The following is a 26,439-nucleotide window of genomic DNA, read 5'->3' as shown; positions in this document are numbered from 1 at the left end:
TTCAATTCACACACCTGCTCTTACTGGCAAGGTAGACTTACACAGAAGCTATTTGTTTTAATTGGAAGCAATACCTGTTTTCTACCTCATGAGGTCCTCCTACTTTAATTTTTCTGTCAAGTACTGTCATAGGATTATGAAGGTCAGCTTTGCAGGGAACAATACAGACCTCCAGATTTTCTATTGAGTGTTTTAAGTAAATGCTGTTGAAAATGTTCCAGACAGTGAACTAGAGAAACAATAAGTTATGTGTAGTTTCAGCAGTGCTTTAATCTGAGACCTATTTTAGGAGGTAAAAGTAGGCTTTTGATTGAAATTGTAGTTCTGTTTATACTTTACTTATTTTCTAGTATTTTATATATGTGTATCTGTAGTTCAGAACCAATATTGACACTGAGATTTATGGTAATACGAAGTTCAAAAAATAATAGGCTACTGAGTACTAATTGCCATGTAATTGCCAGGCTTCTTATCTGAAGCTCTTTTTGAATCCTCAGACATCTAGATATGGCTACAGCCAGTTACTCTGCATTGAAGGTGCTCAGGGTTTCAGAAGAGGTAGTTGTGTTTCCTACAGCAAACACCTGGATGTATCTTGAAAAGTACAATGTACAATTTAGATTTAAACTTGAGATACTTATCCACATGTAAGCATAAAGACAGAAAGACTGCGCATAACCTTCTGAAAGATTATGGGTGTGATGTCTGTAAGGTGGTTTTATTTCAGGAGAAATAACGTGAAAATTGGTTTTGTGAAAAGTCAAGGTGAAAAAAGTAGTTGTGACTTTTTTCTTGATGTACTAGCTAAATCAACCTCCCAGCCTTCTTGCTGCCAGTCTGGAAGAAGCCATAACCCAAATGCTGCCTTCTTCTTGCTTATCTATTAAAAATATATCTTCACTATTGGAGTTGGTAGTAGAGTGGAATTTTTCAGCACTGTAAGTCAGTTGAGTCAGCATTAAAGTTATGACTTTTTCTACGCATAGCTGTTTGGGGGCTATTTTACAAAAGATTCTGCAACTTTCTCAGCTGTGTAAGTAGCCATTTCAGGATTTCTTTTCTTCTATTCTCTAGTATGCTCTTAGCAAAGAGAGCTTAGTGTCAATTCAAAGAAGAAAGCATCTGTAAATTGAACAGAAAATCTCAAGAATGGATGAAATAGTATACTTTGAGGATTTCCTGCTTCAGCTCAAGTTAGTGAAATGAGTTAACAGGAACATTACTGAGAGTTAATGGCCCATTTCAAAGTAAACAAATACAATTTATGGGTTTAAGTTCTTCTGAAATCAGTACAATTTAAACTTTTAATTCTTTGCTTTCCTGAAAAAACAAGGTGTTAAATGAGGATGCAGGCTACCAGTCCTATACAGGAGTATCTTTTGTGGTATTTCCATTGTCTGCTATTTGTGAATCCCAGAGATTGCAGCTTAATTAGGGCAGGCATACAAATATTCTGGTTAATGGATGTGCTTTGTCAGTACCCATTCATTAAGTGGTGCTTGAATGGGTAGCTAACAGGATAAATAGAAACTCTCATGATTAGAAATATAGCTAAAATATTTGAGATTGTGATATTGCTCTCCATACCTTTTGGGTCTTCCCTGAAATCTTAAGGAAGGTGAAATTGGCACAAAACATAGAGTGGTGCTTTTGAGTACCTGAAGTCTTGTCAGTGTTACAAATGTGAGATCTGTAATACTGAGATTTATTTTCCTGGAGGAGTCTGACTGTATTCTATAGTGCCTGGAAGTCCAAGGTCATACCAACCTGAATGATCTCTTCTTTACTATAGCTTTTGTATGCAAACATTATCAGCCAAAGCACCTTAGCTAAACACAGAAAATGTGAAAGATGATAAAAGTTAGGGTACTGCTTGTGGCATCCCATTCCACTGGACTTTTATTTCATAGGGGTAATATTTGCTATTCTGTGCTTCTGTTTTCTAAGAGGAAAAGTGGTGCTTTGAAGACTCAGACTTGAATGGCTGCTATTTTGGAAGCAGTATGTAATTTATTTCACCCTGCCTGAAAGAAGCATTTGGTTTATTTCTATTTCATTAACTTTCTAATTCTAATATATAATAAAGATAATAGAAGTTCTTTAAATGATGTTTTCAATATGTTATTTTTGTAAAATGAATGGATAAGCATAATTGAATTGTTGCTACACTTTTTCAGGTAGCTTAAAGAATGCCTTTCTTCCAGTGTTTGTGGTGGCTGAAATATTACTCAGATGAAACCTACTTTAAACACTTGAATTTATTCAAGGGAAAAATACCTGGCTTTGTAAGAAACCTGCACGCGAATACATTGGGTCTGTAAGGGTTCGGTTTCTCTGCTCTAGCCTGCACTTTTTAGCAGCTGCAGATTCCATTCCTGTTGTGTCTTCCTTGATATCTGCAACTGAAAGGGACAAGAGAAAATGTTGCTGAAGCATGCTGTAATCTGTTCTCTGGTGGGTGCCCCTTACCTGTACGAGTTAGAGAACCCACCAAGCCTCTGCAGAGCCAAATTCGGTAACTGTAGAACTGGGAAAACTGATGTTATCATTCGCTTTGTGCCTCTCTGCTCAAGCAAAGAGCTCTGGTTTGTCAGAAAATTCTGCAAATCCAGTGATAATGTGGATAATTGTTTCCTTGTAATATAAGAACCCATTGTTCGTTAATTATTCCTTTAGGTCTTTCACTGTTGAAATCTGGTCATACTTAGTCTGCTATTACAGAGAAATTAATATTCAGCAGTTGGATTTCTGCACAAACAATGGATGAGTAAAGGCATTTCTGGGTTATAAGAGATGAAACCTTTAACTCAGGGAGGTCTTATTTCAAAACAAAGACCTTCCTTTTCATTATAGCAATTTTCCCATGACTTATTTGATGTCCGTTTATATAAATAATTCCCATTTGTGCGTTTTTACGATACTAGCCTTTGTCAAGCATCTGTGTTCATTTATATTTGGCAAACTTATTACCGAAGTATTGTTTCACTTTTGTCTCCAAGAGTCTTTTCCCCACCTCTAGCCTATTACTGAACTGTACCTTCGCTGCTTAAGGGCATGAAAATATCCTTTATATCTGTAGGACCCACCCCTCTACAGAGGCAGTAAGTTTGATCTCTGTGGGTATAGATTCATAATGTCTTAGAAGTCCTTGTGTTCGCTGCATTATTTGGAGGAAAAGGAATTAATGTGAGCCACTTGCAGGAGGGGTGCGTTGTTCTGGTGGCCTTCGTGAGCCACAGTCAGTCTTCTGGTGAGTGCTTCGGTACTGTCCCCTTGCACAGTTCTTAGTGCTGTGCAAACATGAGTGCTAAAAAAGCTAGGTGAATAACTGAAAGACACATAGCAGTAAGCTTTCAAATAGTCTGCTTCTCCAGGTATAGGTGGAGGTCATGTAGAATAGATGAATCTAATGTTTCTTGTGCTTCTAAAAGGAAAAAAAAAAAAAAGTGTACTTGCTGTCAAAGTAAAGGTTACTTAAATATATCTGTTATCACTTATAATAGAAAGCTCTGTATTATATAAACCCAGTGTCATCTGTATTCACTAATGGTGTTGCTGTTTGCTACATGTATGATTACTTCTTTTAATGCTTTATTTTCTAAGAGACCAGAATGTCCCTGGCAATTATCCAAATTGGTATTATGTTGCTAAACCATTGTAAATGTGAGGTAGATGATGTCCTATATATGTCATTCAGATTAGTTTACTTATGGCATGAAACAAATATATATTGTTTATAAAGGCTAACTGTTTACAGGTTAAAAATCATCTGAAACCGAGACTGGTAGATCTGGTGGTCATTTTACAGGAAAAACATTAAGACAAAGCGTAGTAAAATCTGGCTTAAAGAATATTGATTGCAAAGAAGAAATGCTTCTGAGTTAGGAAATAATTGAATTAAATCTTCATTTGTAAGTTTAACTGACCCCTCTAGACATTAATATTATAACACCTGTTAAATATTATATCACATTTCTTCCACAGAAAATTGAAGTTGTGGTCATTTAGATTTCTCTGGAAAAGTGGCTTCAAGTCCAGGCTACTTCCTACTGGTTATGGATTCTCAGTGTCTGTTTGTCCTGTTTCCCCTCTAGTCCCATTCCCAACCAGGATATAGCTATAATAATAAGATATAACAGGTAAACTAGGAATAGCCTATTTACTTCAATATCCTTAGCTGAGGAATTTGTGCAAAGAATTTCTAGTTCTGTGAATTTTTCAATTTAAAGGTTATAACTTTAAAGGTTCAGGAAAATCATATAAAGTATTTTCTCCAGATTAATAAAAAGGTAAGGGGAAAGATGGTTTACTGCTTTTGGTGCCACTGAGCCTGTATGTTGAGCAGTTCAGTCTTTTATAGTGTAAACTAAGCTGTTGTCCCGACCTTTTGTTTGACTTTTTTGAATTTACAAACCAAAGTTAATTTGAATTAATATTCAGTAGTAAAATAAAGTGAGCAATATCCTTCTCTGAATTGGATTTTACAGCATTTATCGTTTACTTCAGCTGAATTAAAAGTTAACAGCTTCTTTTTTCTAGTTTTCCTTTATTTACATATAAATTTTAAGTAACACTCTTCTGTGATAACATAGAATACAATATAAGAGCAGGAACTGGGCAGAAAAATTAAAAACAGCACTAGTTTTAAGAAAAGTTTAGACTGAATACTTGCATTAGAAGTCCATCTATATGATGTGGAAACTCTTAACTGGGTGTGAATTCAGGCAATAATAGTAAAATATCAAATAACATTTAATTAAAAGTAGTTTATCTTGTACAGAAATGATGGTACAAATTAATAGCATCAGATACATTTATATAAAACTTTTAATTCAATTAGATTTTCCGTAGTCATAGAAGTAATGATGTACTTCTCAGGAATATCTCACTCTGTAAAAACCTGTTTTTTCTTTGTGCATCGTTAATTGAAAAATCAGGAAATGAATTGGCTAACCACGAATCCTAATAGGTAGCCCTACTGCCAACTCCAGTACTTTTAAGCTAAATCTGCACTTTTTTTTAAACCTTTGTTGTTAGCAGGAGTTGTAACTTTTCAATTAAATTCTGTAATCTATAGGAAGCCAAGGCAGCTGTAGAGGAGACAAGAGCCTTGAGAAGTAGGATTCATCTTGCTGAAGCTGCACAAAGACAGGCTCGTGGTATGGAGATGGACTATGAAGAAGTAATTCGCCTGTTAGAAGCTGAAATCGTAGAGCTGAAGGCTCAGCTCACTGATCATTCTGGCCAAAATAAAGTAAGCAAAGCAGCCAGTCTCCTGTCGTAGTTACCATGGTTTCCTTGCTGTTGTCATGTATCTTGTTTTCATTTTCTTTTCATCTGCTTTCCTAAAGTAGGTCACTGTTTGTCTTGTATTATTCAATAACTGGAATGATGCAGAGCGAAGGGGGTAATGTGAAGCGTATGAGTCTTCCTTTATCCAGATATCTTGGGGCTGCAAAAACAGGAGCTAGAAGCATATGTGGGTCATAGGTCAATACGGAACATCTCAAGCATTAAAACAGGGAGTAGTTTCCGGACTGCAGATATATCCTCTGTAAAGGCTATACGTATATTTGTATGCTTTTGTATATATGTACAAGTGGTCTTAGTATTTTTATATTTCTGTTAGACAAATAATAGTGATAATAAAGTCCACCACTGTTCTTAAGTAAATTTGGATTTAATCAAGATAATCACCTAAAAGCTACTAACAGTACTCTGCCAGAGAAATTTCTTTTTTTTAATTGAGCTTCATATTTTAAAACTACTTCACTTTCAGTGAGTCGTTTCAAAACATGTTAAGGAATAAACTATTTTAAGCATTTTTTAATTTTTCCCCATAATTGAGTATCCGTTTTCTACACACAGTTTGAAAAACTGCAGACAGGTCGGGATTTGTGTGTTTACCTTCTTTTCTCATGAAAAATGGATGTGCATAGGAATTAATGGTGAAGGAAACCTGCTGAAATGGTCCCCGTTTCAGCATGAGAATTAGTTCAACATTAAAAGGCTTTAAAACGGTTAAACAGACCTCTATAGTGTACAAGCTTACAAAGAAGAAACATAGCAGTGATCTGTAATTCCCAGGGAGGAATTCCTCTCACCTAATTGTGAGTGTGCATGATAAGATGTATCACACCATAGAAGCTGTTCTTTCTGAACATCTGGGTGAGATGCTCCAGCTTTTATGTATTTTTTTTTTTTTTAAGTCTTATTTGTTTTCTAGGACTTGAATAAATATAAAAATACTAAGAAATTCAGAGCATGTGGGTTGCTGTATTAAACATTTGTTTTTAAGATGCTAGCTTGAACTCCTGAAATTCTGATTGCGCACTTGAAAATCTGAAGTGAGATTTGGTTCTGTGTGTTTCTTATTCAAAAAAGCACTATCAGGTAACTATAGGTAGCTATATCAGGTAGCTATATCAGGTAACTGTACAGTTGATATAAAGTCTTTATATATTTTTATGTAGCTGATTTATATATATACATATTTTTAATATTAAAGAGTATGGTGTCTCGGAGGGCTGACCAGCTACTTCTCCAGCAGTGGACAGTGAGATTACAAAAAAAGATGTTTTAATTGAGAGGTTATTTGGCATTCTAAGTGATGGTGATTCTGCTGCTTTGTACATTGTGTACAAACAAATGGGTGCATTCATTTGTCTCAAGTAAAGATAATAAAAAGAGGCTTTTGGGAGTGGTTTTTTTTTTTTTTTTTTTAACAACTTCTGTAGTAGGTAGTGGGCTATCAGAAAAGATTACCTACAGGATATGAAAATTTGTTTTAATGATAGTGATATGTTCTTAGTTTTGGAGCATATTTTGTTCTAGATCTTCTATTCAGCAAATATCTTACCTAAACAAACATGCCTATGTACATGTGAAGACTTCACTCGTGGTCCTCACACTTGAACAGTAGTACCGGGGACTCAGGGCAGAGCCTGGATCCTCCAGAACTCGAGCTAATGAGTCAGACTCGGTAGCTGGGGCTCACATTCTCTGTAGCTGAAGTAGAAAAGGGATGCATAACACTGATCAATAGGTTATACAAGTGCATGTAGAGAAATCCTAGGGGGTAATTTTCTTCACGATATGCCGTAATTACTCTGTTGGCCAAAGGATGTACAGATGCAAACTAGTGGACTGAGCTCGTTCACATGCTGGCTATTTATGCCACCCTGCTGATAGGTACTGCCAGCATCAGTTCAGTATTTTTCATCCATTCATGAATCAGTTCAAACAATCTGAAGTTTCAGACCTATCACTGTTGTTACATGCCGATTTCAATTTACCTTGATATCATAATCCAAAATGTGTAGTTGTTCCTTACTAGTAATCAGGCAAACCTACCTCAGGAGCAGTTATGTTTTTCAGAAGGGTTGAAAAGATGATGTGTTAAACTTTTCAGACATTTTAATCCACACCTTGTACCTTCATGAGCCATGAAAGAAATGATTAAAATAAAAACCTTAAAACAGTGTGGACCAAATCTTTTTTCCAGGATAACATCCAAGACTTGAGAAAGAGAGTTACAGTACTTGACTGCCAGCTGCGGAAATCAGAATCGGCTAGGAAGACCTTTGAGGTGGCTACTGAAAAATTACTACAATTTATAGAGGTAACTTTGCCTATCATTTCTAGCAGCATTTTATTTGGAAAGTGCTGTACTGATGTTTCTGAGGAATAAACATAATAAGCTGACTATAAACTATAGTTTGTAGAAACCATTCCACAGCTTGATCCAACTTGCTAGATATGGTGTAAAAGTGTATAGGTCTGTGTAGGAATTTACTTAGTCTTTGTACCTTGCTGTACACAGAACAAATGAAACTAGACAGATATTTTAAACATAATTTTTCACAAACATATCAACTTCTGTGAAATTCCCCAAGAGGGGGGAAAAGCAGAAAATTAATATTTAATAATATTCTAAAATGCTATCACACAAACAAGTAACATTATGGTATTTATTTCATGCAAAGGGGTTATCTTTTGTTCATTTGTTTTTTTAGTTCTGCCTTTAAATTGACTTACAGAATAGTTGAGACTGAGAGGAACCTATGGAGGCCATCTAGTCCATCTCCTTCTCCTCAAAGCATTGGACATTGGCCTCTTGGGTTCTAAATGTCTTCAAAAATACAGACTCCTCAACCACTGTGGGCAACCTGTTCCAACGTGTACTGTCACTTAACGTATCCTATCACAATGTAAGATGAGAAGATAATTAGAATCAATTTCATTCATTATTTTAATAATATGAATAACTATAACTTAATATGACCGGCACATTTATCTTTTTCAAGATGAAAGGGTTGTTGTTGTTCTTGAAGTATAACGATTTGACAAGCTCAGGATATATCAAATTTTGACCAGATTCAGTGCCATGAATTTGCATTCTATGTGCATTAATATTTCCAATCATAGTCCTTTCTGGAAATACAGATTAAATTATACTTGCAAAAAAATAAAAGCAGAAATTATTTGGAAAAATGAAAATAGCCAGGATAATAACATTGTGTTCACTGCAGTAACCAATTCTGTATCATTATGTAACTTCTGATGATAGTTTTTGTAGCCAAGGGTCAAACTGAATAGGAAATAGTTTTAAACACCTGGATGGGAAAGACTAGACTGTAGTCTCTCGAGATACAAATCAAATCCCATGTCCCCAAATAAAGCATCTAATTATAAAGTATCAAGTTCTTGAATGTGTTGATTTATAAAGTGTTAACTTCTTGACTATGGCCAACAGGTTGTGCATGAAATCCTTTCAGATAACTCTACTCCCTCAACAGTTCTAAGGTAGGCAGATCTGAGCTCTTTTGTGATGAAATGGCAGTTATTCATGTAATACTGAAAACCTCTACGATTGTTTCAAAGTCTCCAAATACTGTTTTGTAGCTATTTTTTCATATAGTTTTCTGCAGTATGTTACTGAATGCAATTATAATTGTGGGAAAGAATTAAAAACTAAGCTTTCAGGATGCTGCTTCATTAAAAAACAGAGTATTAAATTAAAAGAGTTAGTAATCGCATAGTTATGGCCGTCTGCATGTTGCAATAAAATAATTATCTTGTGCTAAGATTTACTTAAAATTGTAAGCAACCCTAACATTTCTTAATTTTTTATTTATTCTTTTTTTTTTTTTACCTTTGCCCAAGTGAATTTGCATCATCACTAATCCAATTGCATATTAATAAATTGATGGCATGTATTTCCATTTAAGTTTCATTACTTTTCTTGTTTATAAAGGTACAGCTAGGAGCATTCAACAAGACTTTGGCCCTTTTGAATATCTGCCTGATTGTGCCTATTTATCCCAGATACTGTTATGCAAACATAGCACACTGAAGTTGTTTTGACTCTATCCTGCTGTCCTTTTTGGTAAAGCTCTCAAGTCTATTTAACTAAAGTTAGCTGGAACTTTATTTCAATAAGATCTGCAGGATCAAATAAACTATTTACTGTAGCTGTCTGTGTTCTCAGATGCTACTCCTGAACAATTAAATGCAATTCCCATTGGCACTACACAAGAATGATGTTGCATGTTTTATAAAGGTTGTAGACTTCATTTTAGTAAACAAATTGAAGTATAAAACTCAAAGCTAAGGTCACAAACTGACACCCTAAAAGAAAAGAAGATAAGAATTAGGTGCCCGAATGTAATGTCCGTTCTTAAATGTTAATATGAAAATTAATTTTAAGGAATTTACTTTTCTGACATCTGCTGAGGTTTTGATATTACTTTTTGGGGCACGAACTACATTGTTCTAACTGAACTATCCAACTTTCCTATTACATTTGCTATGTAGATAGAACTACTTCTGAGACAAATTTATGTTTGGTGATGTTAATCTTTTGGTTCATAGAATGAGAATAACACCTATCTAGAAACACAGCTTTACTTTATTAAAAATAAATCTTTATATTTCTAGTCTTACAAACAAACACTTTTTTTTTGCTATTAGTGACAGAAGAATAACCTTATCTTCTAAAGCACTTCGGTTGGGAAGGATTGGACCAACTGTCACCACAGCTCTTGCAGCAGAAGCCAGAGACCTTGCCAAGTCTGTCCGTGCCATTTTGGAAGCAGACTGTGAGTGTGTGTGTCTGTGTTTGTATATACACACATAAATACTTCATTTCTTCCATCAAATGTTGTAGCTTTAGCATCTTGTCTGCCAGTTGAAACTACTGTGTTTTTTTTGTTAGTTTTCAGTTGAAAGTTTCATCCATTTATACTAAGCCAAGGAAAGAAGTATTACTCTTTTTTTTTTGTTTTAATAAGAATACCTGTTTAATAAATCAAGAAATTACTTATTCTGAAGCTTAAAAAAGGAAGTAGGTAGACATTTCTGAAAATACCTAATAATACAGAAAGATACAAAATATTTCACTTCATTATGAAAGGGTCATCTTGGCAAGTGATGAGCATTATGCCAGCTGAAATTAATGACTTGTAATAGAGTGCACTAAAGCCAGTGGCTGGTAATAGAGATGTCAGTGATTTGCCACCACATAGCAGATCTCTTGGAGGTATAGTGATCCCTCACTGGATCCAGTTTCTCTTTTTATTTTTGTTCTTCAGTTTCCTTTGCCTTATGCACCGTCTTTTTACTTTTACATTTATCAACAAGCTTTTATCTAAAAAATAGCTTGTGAAAAGAAGAAATGGAAAAATATTAAACAATTATTTTAATTCTGTTCAATAGCATTCATCGCTCTTCCAAAAAACATATACCAATGACTTTATGTGGTTTAAGATTGTCTTGCTCTAATCATTAGAAGGAAATTGTCAAAAATAAGCATCACATGGGATTCTAGAGGCCTGAGTTTCATTGTCTCAAGAGACACAATCTGAAACTCATTGGTGGGATATTTCTGTTGACATTTGTGGGCTTTGAACAAAAATCATATAGTGAATGCAGTCTGAACTGACAGTGTTTTGGAATATTAGCTTTAAGATCTCAGTATCTTAAACCACACAAACATAAACCCTCTTCTGAGATGCAAAAAATGCATCAGAATGAGTAGATTTCTCCAAATCTTTAGAAAATCTGAGCATTATTGTTAAGAATTTTTAAATGTGGAATTGTGAAGTTAGGAAATGTCTTTAAGTAAACAAATCCTCCAGGGCTTTTAAATCTGGTATCAATTCAGCAACAGAGTACATAGATGGTTTTTGTTTAAGATTGAGTGTGAACTGGTAGAATAAATCATTCATAGCACCAAAGGACAATGCAGATTCAGTGTCAGCTGAATATGCACCTTTATCAAACTATAATTAGAATATAAATTTATTCTAGAATACTTTTTCCTGGAAAAATTAAAGCAGAAATTTATTGTCAAAATGAGGAATATGAAAATCTCCAGAATCATGTAAAACCAGCAGAATTTCCTGACTATGATGTTCTATTTTCGTAAAAGAATGTTTACAAAATATTATTCTGTTGAATTTATGAGAACATTTATCAACTGGAGTCTTAATGAAGATTTTATTGCTTTAGGGAGTGAATGTAGCCTGCAGTTTCTATTGGAGATAAGTGTATTCCCTCAGTTAGGTCATTAACAGAATTCTGTTCCCATTGGTCAAAATTATGCTAGTTCATGACCAGTTACTGTAATAAACTGTATGCAGTTGGAAATTTAAGAAGCAACTGTGGCTTATTAAAGGATTCCCATGGTTGCATATTTTGATTGCATTTACCTCTAGATGGTCTGACGTGTCAGTGCTAATCCAGATTAGATGGATTGCTTTGCAAAAATAAAACAGAAATGGTCCAACACATCACAGAAGTTTTTGGAGAGCTGGAGAATTATGGTGACAATAACCATTGTATCAAATATTTTAATATCCTTTATACATTGTTGGAAATTAATTTAGAAGGGAGCTGAATAAGTATATTTGTCGAGGAAACATTTCAAAGTATGAAAAATATCTTACTTGCATCACATATCTATGCATCGTGTATAAAGGAGAACGAAGCACAATAAGAAGATAAAAATGAGTTATCCAAAATATTAGAATTAGAATGACTGGAGGAGGTAAAAAGAAAAACAGTGGCCAGGATAGTGGGGAATTTGTTTTCCACCAGTGACAATGGAAGTATTCTGTCACATTAAGTTGTTTCTATCACACTACACAGGAAATCATGCAAGGAAAACTTTTAGTCCTAAATGCAATTGAATTCTAACATGTGGTTGTGTCAAAAATAATAGGTAGGATACATGTTAGAAAGCTCTAGAGCCATAGCAAAGATCTGTTTTATGAACCTGCACGTTAAAAATAGCTCTGCAGAGAAGGATTTAAAGATTGAACGTCATCCTTCTGAGTTCATTCAGATTTGGAGAGTATTACAGATAGACTTGTTCTCTGACGAGCTTGTGTGTAAGATTAAAGCTTTAAAGTTCTCTCTCTCTCTCTCTCTCTCTCAAAAAAAAAAAAAAAAAAAAAAAAGGAAGAAAAATAGTTAAAGCAGAGTAACTGTTTAATAGCATTCTGTCTGCAGTCCTCTATGCCAGATTCACACAATACATTCCCCATGTGATCTTCTGTTTTCTTGCAGATGGGCTGTCATAAAAGGGGGCTTTCATATATGTAACACTTCATAAATATCATACATTAAAGAAAAGAGTATAATAGGCACTACTTTGAAGACTGAAGGCTATGCCATTATTTCCAGAAAGGAGTCTTCAGCATGACAATTTGTTAATGAATTCTAGGAATGAGAGAATTGGAGTGAATATTTTTGAGAATGCTAATTGGATAAAAATGTATTGTTGGGCAATTATCGTGATATATTTTATCTTCTGAATGGATCTTCTCTTTCTGGATTTGTTTCATTTTAATCTTCTCTTACTGTATTTGTTTCATTTTGAACAAGGAGAAGTAAAGGAGCCCTAACAAAAATAGTTTTTCAATTTATTTGCAATACATGTGAAACACATCTAGGTGTAAAGACAAGATTGTGGAGCATTCCTTCAAACCAAAACTGACTTTCCTGTTAAAAATCATCCTCGACATCCAGGACAAAATGGCATATGTATGAGTTAGCCACACTAACTGTCCTCTTCCCATGTAATAACATCACATTTTCCCTGAGGGAAGAGGTTTAAAAAACTTCAGTGTGTTCTTGAAAATCTCTGAGTACATATTGCTTTGTCTGTAATAATGCTGCAGATCAGTTTTCAGCTGTGTAGGTTGAATGACAGCTGCGTGACATCAGTTTGACAATTCTTTAAGTGAGGAATCTGTTTAAAAACAAAAACGTTTAAAACAAACAAACAAGCTAGTTTTACAGTGATTACTACTAGAGGATCTTCAAGATCCAGAAATGCAAATCAAAGTAATAAACAGAATAATCAAGCTCATCCCTTGAAAGATTCGTTCTTCTTCATCTTGAAAAACTGCTAGCTATTTTTAGACACTAAGTCTTGGGAGGCCTTTCTCCTTTGCAGAATAGTAGCATCTCCTGAAGACATAAAGAAAATTACTTTCATCTTACAAAAGATAATAATGCCTCAGTGAAGAACTGTAGCATTTAAAAGTCGTTGCTGGCTGCACTTAGTAGTCCATATGGTGAAGATCATGCTAAAAAGAACTGAGAAAGCATTTTCTTCTTTTCTATTACAAAATTAAAAAAGAAATATACTTGGTCCTGGTAATGGCAAAAATCTGATTAACCCTGGAACACACTTCTCTTCTTAAAATAGCAGGCAATAGGCATTTTGAAATGTGCAGTAGCATAATATAGCTTTCAAGTATTTTGACTGCTAATTTCCTCGCTTTGCTTCTGAAATTTCTATCCAAAAATACAATCTTGCTCTTGTTGATATAATCCCAGTCATCAGTATCTATTAAGTGCTAGGAAGCCTGCTACTCTAATCAGCAGGAGCTCAAGTAATGGATCTTGAACTATTTTTTCACCTCATTTTCCCTTAATCTGTTGTCAGCCTGAAGTCTAACACACAGCAATCATGCTTAAGTTCACTACAGTAAGCTCCAAATTAACATATTGTCCAAAAATCCTGTTTACCTTCTTGATATGGATCTCATTAGATGCCATAGCCTATACTTAGGAAGATCCCACAGGCAGAAGTTTAGTTGCCTGGGCTGTGCCTTCATTTTCCATGTATCTTGACTGGCTGTAAAAAGAAGGCAATTGAAAGTGCTGGTGGTCAGTGCCTATTAGTGCTTATTCTCTTGATAGTTAAGTTGCTTTTACCTTTTGGACCATCAACTTACATCACAGGCATTAACAGCTGAAATACAGAGTCTATCCATCTATTTGGTTTATTTTTTTCAACTATAATATGGGAAGTTGCCACCATAATCCCATATTCAACAATCTGTTATTTATCTTTTTGCATTCCATTGACAAGATTATAAGCTGGTAGCAGAAAGTTATGATATAAGGCAGAGTAGCACGTCCTCTGGTATAACAATTTTGCTATTTTGAGGAGAGTTAATAGTGCTTACTATTCATATTCTTTTTATTTATAGATTGCAGCCTTGATATGTTTATTGTAATAGAATTAATGCCATATATGTTATTACTGTTTTGTTCTTAAAATTAGAGATACAGCAATGCTATAATTTTGTACAACTTTTTGGCTGTAGTTCATCAGGAAAGTTATGAAAATGTTGATGTGTAAGCACTGCCTGTTCCCCCTGCCTTTTTAGTTTGTGCATCCAAATCCAGCTGTAACATGGATAGGCATACACAGGCTAACTTCACTTTTATTAGTTGGGCTAGTCATATTAAAGATGCATTTTCAGAGACCAAATATCAAAAAACTAGTCCTTCATTGACCCCAGGAATATTATCTGATCACTGACATTTGCTGAAACTCATGCTGCTTGTCTTTTTATCTTTTCAGTATCAGGGAGAGAAAATTATTTCCTGCAGGATCATTTTTTTCTGGGGACAGTTCTGCATTGGGAGGATAGCATACCTATAATACACTTCCAGATAATAAACTAGAAATGTACCTTTTCATCCTGACTGAGAGGAAGCATATAACTAAAGACATAACTCTGTGTATTCATTGTTCTGGCAAGGCCATAAATATTTCAGTGAATTACTGAAATCAGAAATAGTAGAGAGCTATTAAATTTCAATGTACATCCTTAAAGTATCTGTACAGCTCCCATTTTTAATAGCTTTTGACTAGTAAATGAAATAAATCTTAAAATCAATGCTGTATACTTTAAAGATATAGATGTTATATTTGTTAATTAAATATTTTCTGGCACAATATTTCTGCTAGGAAATACTATTTTAGTGAAATGAAAATGTGTTATGTCTTTGAAACTTCTGAAAAACAGAAGAGGTGATTTTTACCGTAAAGGAATTTATCAATTCTTTTATCCAGTAGAAAATTTCAGTTTTACTAGTCCCTTAAGGTTGGAGAGTTGTTCCCCAAAACAAAAATATTTCATGGGAGGGTAATTTCATTTTTATAGACAACAATAACTTTAAGTTACTAAATGATTTCTTTTGTTGTTGAATCTTTTCTGAGTTGGCAATTAAATAACAGCAGCAGCAGCAGCAGCAGCAGCAGATAAATCCGAGAATCACACTGGTAATTTTAGAATATGTCCACATCATAAGTATCCATCCACCTGCAGAATCATGCTTAATTTTGACCTCATGGGAATTGCTCTCTTTTGCCACAGACTACCAGTGCTGTATTTCTCAAGTAGCATGACAGTGTTATACCAAATGTTGTCATCTTCTCAAGAATGATGTTCTCAAATCCGGTTTTCCTTCTACGAGAGCAGGAGTAAGTGTGCCTATAGCATGTCCTCCTGGTCTTCACTGGGTTCTGAAGGTTCATAAAACCTCTTCCGTATGTAGCAGAAACATCTCCCAGTTTATCTTGAATTTGGAATTTAGTTCTTTTCTTGTTTGCGCAATATCATCGTGTAGTGACAATATAGGGCCAGACAAGACAGAGCAAGACAGAAGCTTCATGCTGTCGCTGAATGCATTGTTATATTCAGTCTCCATGGGGCACTGGTTTAGTGGTTTCCAGCTCTGCTCAGTGGAAAACTTTATAGGAACTAGGAGCAGCTGTCTTGCAGTTCATCGTGTGCCCTGGCTTGTAGGTCCCTGCTACCAACCACACACTGTGGGTAAGTGACACTATGCAGAAACTGTGGGTGCTATGCAAACTGATAGTTTGTCCAAATATTAAACTTAAGATAGTGAGAAATTTTAATACTACTTGTGGTTCAATTGAGGAGGACCCATGTTTATTTACTGATCTGGATTCACTGCTAGTGCAATGAGGAAATATAGTTTGGGGATTAAAGTAAATTTTTCTAATTTTCTATTTACATCTTCAGTGATGGAAATTGAGAATAACCTTGATTTAATTTTAATTGTTCCAGTACATAAAATCAAATATATATGAGATGACAAATGGAGGCCTTTTGCCCTGCAACATTGACAACATCATTGAATTTTTGCCTCATTCTGAAAATTGGAATGTTTCAGGGAAAAAAAAAAAAATTATCAACAACTCTTCAGGTACCCTGAAAATCAGATAGAAGAAACTCAAAGGTGAACAACTTCAGAAAAATTAAAATTCTAAGTTGTATAGCAGTCCAAATAACAACAAAACAAACAAACAAACAAAAACATATTTAATGTAATTTTACAAGGACAGAGTTTAGATTTTAAAAGCTTATTCTACATAACTGTTCGTACAGCAAGACATTGAATTTTCTGCAAATTGTTTAAACTTGCAATTTTGTCTGCATGATAAATAAGAATGAAGATTCGTAATTTTGCCAGTGTTTGTAGAAGTGTAATTCCAAAAAGAAAAACCTCTTCAGGAATATGAAAATGTTTCACTGCAACAGTAGAGAAGTGTTCCACTTCAGAAATGTAATCATGTACAATATTTAAAATATTTCCAATATAAATGAAAGTAAAATTAGTGTACGTGAATATAAAGTTTTAAATGGAACACTCCATTTTTAACTTCATTGGCATGCCTATAAAAGTAAATAAGTAAGGCCAGTGAAGCCAAATCGGTGTTTTAATAGTTTTGGAAAGGTGGCAAACAGCAAAAAACTTTCACAGTTTTAACTTTTGTGGTTTTGGTTTGGTTTTTAGTGTGATTGATGGGGTGTTAGTTCAGGTGCTATCTGGCAAGCCTTAAAAAAAGGAACAAAAAAGTCTGCTTTTTTGGCCAGGATTGGTTTGATTTTACAATAAGTACTTGGAGACAAGTGAAGAGTTGTTTGGTACATGATCAGATTTAAATGTATTACTTCTGTGAATACGAGATATAAATGCCTTGCGAATGGGAAGCAGAAGAAATGTCTACATGTAATGTAAATCACACACAAGTTTACAGAATAAGTACTCAGATAGTACTTTGCCGCCAAGGAATCCAAAAACATACGACTTGAAAGAGTCTCCAGCAGTTAGGTAGGTAGTGCATCTATCTGTCTGCCTCCAGCAAAATGAGTTACATCTGCATGGATCCAGCCAGGTATTTGTCTAACGTATTCCACAGCTTTTCTAGGCAAACTGTTCCCATGCTTAATTGTCTTTGCCATTAGAAACCTTTGGCCTAAATCCTCCTCATTGCAGTTTAAGTCTATTACCACTTTCCTTTATTGCAGTGGTTTTCGAAAACATCCTACTTTCCTCTTTGTGGCAGCTTTTAACATGTTTGAAGAACACACTGTGTCTCCATTCAGTTTTCTGTTCCCCAAAATAAGCCAGTAATACCAGCTCCTTACAGACTCTGTCTTCTGCCCATTTTATCACCCTTGTACTTCTCTGGATTCTCTCCAATTCGTGCATGTTGCATTATGCTATGTAGCTGAGACCTTCTGATGGGAGATGAAATGGACTAGTAGGTTGGTTTGTTTTAATATATAGCACACAAGCTCTTATGTCCCAAAATGATTTTCCTTTTCCCTGGTAGTTCCCTTTTACTGATTCATATGAGGTCGGTGCTTTCCTACCCCTCCAAGGGTAGGAAAACTCCTTTTTTCCTGAACCAAAGGCTAGTTAGATATACCCCACTTGCTTTTGTGCAGTTGGTTATTTGTACCTAGAGTAGTACTTTGCTTTTGTCCTTATTGAATTACACCCTATTTATTTCAAACATCTGATCCAGTTAGTTAAGGTCTTACCAAATTCTAATCCTGTTTTGCAATGACATTTCAAAGAAATGTCTGTTCACAAACGGGTTTCAGCCCTGAACTCTCCTGACACGGACTAAAATCACGTTTTGGTGAATGTGAGGAATAACAGTGTTTTCACCTAACTGGCCCTACTTGTGGTATTGTTACAGGATCTAGAAATTAGAACCCATTCTTTAGTTACCTGTCACTCAGTAGTAGGTGACATGTATAAGGACAGAATAATTTTATAGCCTGATCGTATCTAAATGATTGAACACGTGTGTTATTCTTAACGTTTCACAGCAACAAAAAAGTCAGCTCAATGTCTAAAGCCTGTGTTTAAGAAAGTTCTTTTATGTGACCTAGATTTTAGAACTCTGTTGTTGCTGCTAGAAAAGCAATTTATTCCCTCTCCATTCACTTACCTTTAATGAGAAAAGATGAGTCAGCTTTTGAATAGGTACTGTCTGTACTGACTTTCAAATCAAAACATTTTAATAATGAAAAACAAGTAAGTGATATTATTATACCTTAAAATGCAGATGAGCTAACAAGATTAGGAGAGTCTTGTTAGGTTAATTTCCAGCATCTCTGATAGAAGACTTCGTTAAAGAACAGACCTTTAAAAGTCTATGGACATGTTCAGTTCATACTGTGACACTGCTATGAAAAAATTAATTGACTTTGTGCCTCTTCCCATACAAGTTGTACTTGCTCTTGGTAGCTATGGAGACTGAAGTCAAAACTCTCTAGAATCAACAATTTTACAGGATGGTAAGTACTTCCCAAATTCCCCCTATATGAATTTCAGATGACATAACACTCAGAATTTTGTTATATTAATATAATTATAGTATACTGTCTTTGACAAAAGAGGGAAAAAAAAAAAGAAAAAAGAAATACTGAATTTTGTAGTGTGGAAATGCAAATTGCTCACAGTCAGAGGAAATAGGTGAGACTGGAATTGAACCCTGAGGTTCTCAATCCCAGATCAATATCTCAAACTCAAGGCTACCATCCCTCTTTATGATTTGCAAGCACAGTTCAGACACAGTGTGCTGGTTATCAGGAGAGGTGGGTGGCAGATGTCTGTCTGTGGGTATGTGTGTCTGCACACCAGTCAGGGAGTGACTGTCTCATTAGTTCAGGTACCAAAAAATAAAGCAACCATTATAGCATGAAGCTCAGCCAAAGGAGTTGTACTTTTGTGCATTTAATGGTGAGTTAATTTTCCGTGGTTTTACAGCTATGAGCATCCTGAGAGAGCTGGATTAAAGCTGGTGAAGGAGGGGGTCAGCCCCTTGCTTAGAATGTCAATGAATGTGAAAACTATCAGTGCTCATCTTCTATAAGAGGGATGGCATGCTTTTATGTCAGTTCCTTCAGTTGTCACATTTCTTCACTTCTTTTTCAGTAGGTAGGAGTGAGAAGCTGAGGGCTAGCAGAGTTACTTAGACATATATGGTGCACAAGTGTGATAATTTAAATGGAAAGAAGTACAGAGAAAGTTGATTGCCAAGAGTGGCATAGGAAGATTTCAAAAGTATATTTTAAGGAGAATTTGCAAGAGCAAAACATAATTGCTTGATGCTTATGAAGGAGACCTAAATGAGGTACAAAATGTGCCTAAGTCTCATACTAGATCTATCACCTCATCTCATGAAGTGTATAGAACATTAAGTGGAAGCTATGGAAGGTGATTTTGCCTTGTATTAGCGATTGGTACGACTATTATATTTGAAGCCTTTACAGTTAGGATAAAATAAAGTATGCTAATTTCAGCACATGGGATTTGTTTTTCTTCAAAATTATTAAGGAACAAAAAAAAAGAAAAGGAAGGTACCTATTCTAGGCTCTCAGAAAGTTTGACAATTTTGTTTTAATATGCTGGTTCTGAAGTCATGCTTGTCTCTAAATTAAACCCTTCTTTCACTTAGGTGTACTTACAGCAGCTTTTGTAACAGACCGAAAGGATGTCTTCTGTTAATATATTTTCACAATTCTTGCAATATACTATTTTGTTAATATATTTTCACAATTCAAAACAAAAAAGTATTTGATTATTGCTTTGGTCTGTACTTACTGTGAAATGAGCTCAGCAGAAAGTAGTTGTGTGTCTCTTAAATTGTAGGTGGTTCGTGCCAGCCCCCTGCGCAGCTTAATTTCATCATCAGTGCATAAAAGTAAGATATTGCTTAGCAGTAAAGGTATATCATGTAATAGTATTGCTTTTTAAATCTCAGACAATTTCTGCTCAATTCTAATTTTAGATAGTCATTTTAATTTGTTACCAATGAATGCTTTCTAATTAAACTTATATTTAACAATCACATGCGTCAGTGAGCCCTGTGAGATGACAGTGATGGAAGTGGGTGGGTAGCACAATAGATGCTGACAAGAGAAGATGATCCAGTAAGGAAAGGAGGAGACAGATGAATTCCAGAACAGAAAGAGTAACTGAGAGAAGGGAAGCTGGGGAAAAAAAATGGTTTACAGTTGGTCCATGCAGTGAAGTATTCCAGGCTGTTCTTACTTAGTCCTGGTGGTGAATGCCCTGTGTGCAGAGGCTTGTATTGCTGAATGAAGAATGTGCTGTTCCAGATTAGTTTAATTAGCTGGAAGTGGCTAGTACCAATTCAGAACAAGAGTGTTCTCAAGGGAGCTGTTTACTTCTATGAATTTAACGTTTTTAGCCTGTGGAGGAACTTAGGAACCAGTATTAAAATCTAGTATATATACACGGCCTTTGTGTAGATTTCCTTAGTTACAGACCATTTATCTTATTTTATAGTGCATATTGTGTTTCCTGCCTCCTCTTCAGCAGTTTAAAGAGAGTCATAGGTGTAAACAAAGTGAATTTCAAATGAATTTCAAATTAACTTAATAGTTCAGTAGTTCAATCAGTGATGAAAATAGTAGTGTGTTCTTCATCAATCACAGACACTGTCACGTTAACAGTGTAGAAATGTATACATGCAGACTATGGAAAAGACTCTGCAATTAACTGATAGAAAGGATTTATTTTTTTTTAAATGCTGCTCTATTAGTGCATAAGATTGACAAAAATGTCATGGGAAAGATGCTTACCATTTTTAAGACCTTACTGGGGAACACTATTAGCTATATGATCCTAGAGTATTGTATTTCTCTTATCATGTCATTAATTGAGACTCTGTTATTGTAGTTTTTAACATTAAAAGCAAAATAAAACATCTTTAAGTTGGCAAAGTAAAGCAGATGGGAGCCACTGGAGAATAAGGAGCACTGATACGATTTTTTTTTCTTCACAACCTTCTCTGTTAAAGTGGGAGACTTCTGCATTCTGCAGTTTTCTGATTTTCTGTATTGCCTCTGCCTTATACTCAGATGCTTCAGTTGCAATGAACAAAAAAGGGTGGTCACTGCATTTTTACAGTACTGTCACTGGACAGGCAGTAGCATCTTAGTAAGAATCTATGTAGGTGAAAAACATTTTTAAAAGCAGATAATATCAGCTAGATAGGTTATGCAAAATTCAGTGTTTGGTCAGAGTGAGCTAGTCTCAAACTCCTCCCTGTTTTCATTATCCCTCACCTCTGAGGGCTTATGCTTTATTGACCTTACGATTACACAGACATTTTATATTCATGACCCAAATAGATATATGTTGAATTAAGTACTGCTTAATTATATCTTGGCCTCCTCACAACTGATTGTTGAACTCCTGACTATCCAACATGTGGAATGTGAAAAGGCACTGGAGGCCCGATGGGGTACATATTAGTTGTATTATAAGCAGATTGAAATAATGTTTTTAATATTATATTTTTCAATGTAAGTTGTTAAGTAATTCTTTTTTTTTTTTTTTTTTTTTTTTTCTGAAAGGCAATTATTACATTACTAAAATAATAATCAGTGCTGTTTTGAGTTCCCTTTATGTCAGAATTTCAAGGAGTGCAGTCTCTCTTGGGTGTATGCATGCTTAGAGACATTCCCAGTTTCACATCAGTAGTTGGTGTAGACGCATAGATTCTGGCCAGTGACTAGCTGATGGCATGAATCATCTGTTTTTCCTCAGGGCTAAAATGAGGATTTATCCAAAGGTCAGTGTTTGTTTTTGTTTGGTTATTTGGGTTGGTTGGTGTTTGTTTTTATTCAGTTGCTAGTGGCTTATTTACCTTCCTTGTTCTCCCCCAAAATATTTATCTTCTCCAGTGCACCTCGGAAGAACAGCTTCCATTTGGTGAAACAGACAGGCTCAGGGCTTAATTTGCTGCACTCTTTCTGCTCCCCTTGAAAGGCAGTCAGAATGTTTTATAGTAATGCTATAGTACTGCAAGCTCCATTGACTTCTGTTGTTTCTGTATAATTGGTTGTATGCATTTGCTTGCCATCAGCTAGGCAGAAGAAAGCATTTTATTGCCCTTGTTAAGTGTGGTGTGCTTATCTTGTGCTTTCACTTCTGACCTCCTGCATGGATAAAGATGAGCCTCAGCTAGCCTGTTCACTGCTCATTTTAATAACAGTGTAAATAGCTTAGATCTTACAGAACCTGAAGCTTTATTTGAAAGGAGAATATTAGTAGTTAGTTGAAAAATATGTATTTTTGTTTTAAGTAGTATTTCCAGCATTCAGATTCTGAAAAGATACATTTTTAAAGTGATGTCTCAGGAAGATAATTCTTTCTCCATCTTGAAGACACATAGCAGCAACCACGTTGCTTGGATTACTGTAGCTCTCACTCCTTTCTGAAGAACTTCAGTGTGCATGCTAGGCAGTTTGTTCTAAATTTGGATTTCCTTATTTCTCAGCTAGGAAAAAAGTATGTCTATAATAATGTCTGATCCCATGTACTGAACAGAGGTCAGTCTTATTTCCATAAATATGTCATTTGACTGGCTGTCTTAAAAGTTCCATTGTTTCCATGCTGTTCCTGATTACCTATATCAAAACAGTTCGTAATTTCAAAATTACCATAAAGATCTTAAAGTTGGTCATATAAGCCAATGTTCTGATAAAAATAGGATCTTTCTAAGCTTTCACCATGAGAAGCAATTAATTTTTTTTTTCAACTCTCATACTTAACAGTCACTTAATGTGGTGTATTTGTCTCACTAAGAGATGAATGTGTTTGCTGACATACTGGGTCAATATCTTATGATTAATAGGAAATGGGAAAAGACAAGGTCATCTTTCACCATGCCCTGGATAGCCAAAGTAAGGAAAATATTTTTCTGAAGTGTGGTTTCTAGGAACACTACTGAATGGAGACAAGTCAATCTGCCAACCATACTCTAAATTAGCATAAATTTCAATTACTAGTATTTCCCAGATGTCTCCACTTGAAAACTACTTACTCCGTCTTTGTTTTATTAAATCAACAAAAGAAAAAGGAACAGTTTCTTTAGAACGGAATTTGATATGTGAAAGAAAGGAATGGAATGTCCCCTTAGCAGAGTATTATTCATAAAATGAAACGCATTTGTTTGTGGGAAGAGCGCTTGAAATGGTCTGAAAAATAAAGTGGCATACAAACAAAGCTAGAAGTCCATACTCTCTTCTGAAAGCTGTTTTTCTGAACCTGATTTTTTACAGTTAATTTGCAAATAAATACTAAAATAAATTATATATTATTGGCAGCCTCAAAAAAGAGTCATTTTATGCCTGAACTCCACTGAACACAGTTGACAAGCAAGATGGATATTCCTCCACAAATTTTTGTTTTAGCTGTGCCAAATCACATAACTCACTCAGGAGTTCCTCTGCCAGTCTTGCATCATATGAGGTCTCTAGTCTCATATCTGGGATGTTCCCATGTTCCAGTAGTACTCAGGAGTCCAAGACCAGGCATCAGATAACCAACAAGTTGAATCTTTCGCTTTCCATCTTTTTTCCATCTTCTCCCATCTTTTTCCTTGCATTGCCTAGATAGCACAGAGAGCAGAGACAAAGGCCCTGGAGAGCTTCACTAATGAATTTTGCATTATGATTGAAGCCGCAGGAGGAAGGTTTGAGTGCTGATAGGCACATCTGACTGAACTGGCAGATGCTGAAGAGAGATCAGAGTTCTAAACCTCATTTACCAAAAGATGGAGAAAAGTGTTTATAACATCCTTTAGTGAATCTTTTTCTATCAGAAATACTTTTAACAAATAATTACTATTTCTTCAAAAACTTCATAATTTTGCAGAATTGTAATATTTAACATAAAAAAATCAGTAGTTCTGAGGTAGATCGTGCCCTGTTACTTAAAAATGTATGTGTTATTGCAGAAACCAAGCTAGGCAAAATGATACGTAAACAGTGACATTCTTATTTGTTGGTGGTCAAAAAATGTGTTCATTGTGAAACTGAATAAATGCACCATGTGGTTTTTGACTTCCAGATAGATGTTACATCCTTTAAGCTTGATGCCTCATTAATTCCAGACGAGGTGGTTTAATGCTCCAGCCATGAAATTGTTTAGCCCTGACAAAAGATGTAACTTGGTTTTTTAATCATCTGAATAGTCCCACTTTGACCAAATCTAGACAGAATCCAAGTGAATAGTAAATTTTTGATCAACTCCTACTAGAGTCTCTGAATCTCTCATTTCTTTGAGTAATTTTGTCAGAAATAAGAAAAATAAAACACAGCAGCATTTAGCTGTTAGGGAAATAACTGTCGCTTTTTTCACCTGAGCGTTTTTGCTGTGGTATCTGCTTTTATCAGTCTCATCTGCTGATCTCCACATTTCTTTTTCTACATGTATAATGGTATTTCTTAACTAGCTTATTGAAGAAAAAGAATAACATTATGCACTACTTACAGGTTTGAAAACTGCCCAGTAAAATGAGGTTCTTCCTTAATTTCTGTGCTTTCCCCCTTGTTCCTTTAGTGATGTACCTTGATTGATGATGCTGTGTGCAACTTCTATTCCAGGAGAGCTGGACTGAAGCACAGGGGAGCGTATATGCATTCTGTCTTAGAAAAAATGGGCAGGATCTTCCACTTCTGTCACTCTATACGAGTTTATAATTTGGCCTGGTGTTTATCTTTCTGTTTACTGCAACCAACCAAGTATCAGTGCTGATGCGTTTTCTCTGTCCTTTTGACCCAGGGAAGTGATAAAGGTCCCTGAGATCCACACCTTATGAAGTATCAGGAAAAATTTGCTGTCCCTAGGGTTTCACTCCCTCTCTGCCCCTTACGCAGTGCTAACCTTACAACTGTGGGTATCGCAGCAGGCGTCTTGCAGCTGAGAAGGCAAGCAGTCACCAGGGATACCGCCGTGCCGCACTGGTGCCAGCTGCAGCAGTGCTGGCACATATGCACACGTACAACAGCAAGTGGTTTGTTGTTGTTCTTCTTCACAAAAAAATTATATACTTCTCCTTTGCATTAACCCTAATTAGATGCATATACTCTGAACAAAATAATGGTAGGTTATAATGTGTTTTGGCTGACGTGGTCCCCTGGGAGACTATTTGTTCTATTTGGGCAAAGGGTGCTTTGGACTGTATTCCATGTGGTTTGCATGCATAATTACTTTTGCATTATTATTTTCACCTTACCTTGCAAAAGATAAATAATCACAAATATTTGAATAGCGAAAAGCCTTGTATTTTCTGCTGTAAGGAAACTACTTTTAAATACAGTAAATCTGACATTTTTAAAAGATTATATATGCAGACAACTGCAGCCAAGATATATTATTTATGAAGTTTCATCAAAGAATGTAGCAATTCACAGAAGAAATTATAAATATGTAGGAAACCTAAAGATTGCCACAGTTTATATAGGCTAAATCCTGTATGTTTCAGACTACATTTCTGTTTGAGCTCCTTTACCTCACATTTACTCCAGGTGAGAACTTAGCAATGTTTCAAAGCAAATCCTAGGAAAGATAACAACTCTGACCCTGGGGGAGGGGGGGGGTGAAAAAATATGGCACTAGGAAGTAGATCAGTTTATGAATGATTCATGGAGAAAGTGAGCTTGAAGTAAGTGGAGATGATGTCTGGGGAAATACAGTGCAAAACATGAGAGCCTCCTGGCTACCATGGGAAATACCAAGAAATACAAGTACAAATCTAACAGTGAAGGAAGGGCATGAAGGGAACAGAAGTGAGACTAGTAGTGAAAGAGTGAAAATGTTGAAAATAAAGGCATTAAAAAACACGTGTAGGTGGAGCTTTGAAGCATTTGGAGACTGAGTTGGACATACAACCTAATGCATGTAAAGTCAGCAAGACAAATAAAGCTGTGGGGATATCTCCAGGGCATTATTTGCAGCTGACAGATTAATTCAGTATGTATGAGAAGT

The 26,439-nt window shown here is 35.4% G+C and overlaps 1 protein-coding gene and 1 long non-coding RNA gene across 8 annotated transcripts in view; one reads left to right on the top strand and one right to left on the bottom strand.

Annotated features, from left to right (window-relative positions):
• Positions 1–26,439, top strand: part of STXBP4 (syntaxin binding protein 4) — a 71,063-nt gene that overhangs the window by 27,951 nt on the left and 16,673 nt on the right. For all 7 annotated transcript variants that reach the window (XM_084492004.1, XM_084492002.1, XM_084492003.1 and 4 more), the window contains 4 exons: positions 5,078–5,254; positions 7,505–7,621; positions 8,756–8,805; positions 9,973–10,100. In XM_084492004.1, the coding sequence (XP_084348130.1) occupies positions 5,078–5,254; positions 7,505–7,621; positions 8,756–8,805; positions 9,973–10,100 (472 nt within the window). The remainder of the gene's footprint in view (positions 1–5,077; positions 5,255–7,504; positions 7,622–8,755; positions 8,806–9,972; positions 10,101–26,439) is intronic.
• On the bottom strand, positions 5,270–8,159 carry LOC311420778. The gene is made up of 3 exons (XR_014684549.1): positions 8,038–8,159; positions 6,860–7,008; positions 5,270–5,467 (listed from the first exon to the last, which is right to left on the bottom strand). It is a non-coding gene; the product is annotated as an uncharacterized lncRNA (long non-coding RNA).

Source organism: Aythya ferina, assembly GCF_964211825.1.
Source record: "Aythya ferina genome assembly, chromosome: 18".
Taxonomy (NCBI): domain Eukaryota; kingdom Metazoa; phylum Chordata; class Aves; order Anseriformes; family Anatidae; genus Aythya; species Aythya ferina.
The sequence above is the reverse complement of the archived record's forward strand: the minus strand, read 5'-3'. Positions and strand labels throughout refer to the sequence as shown.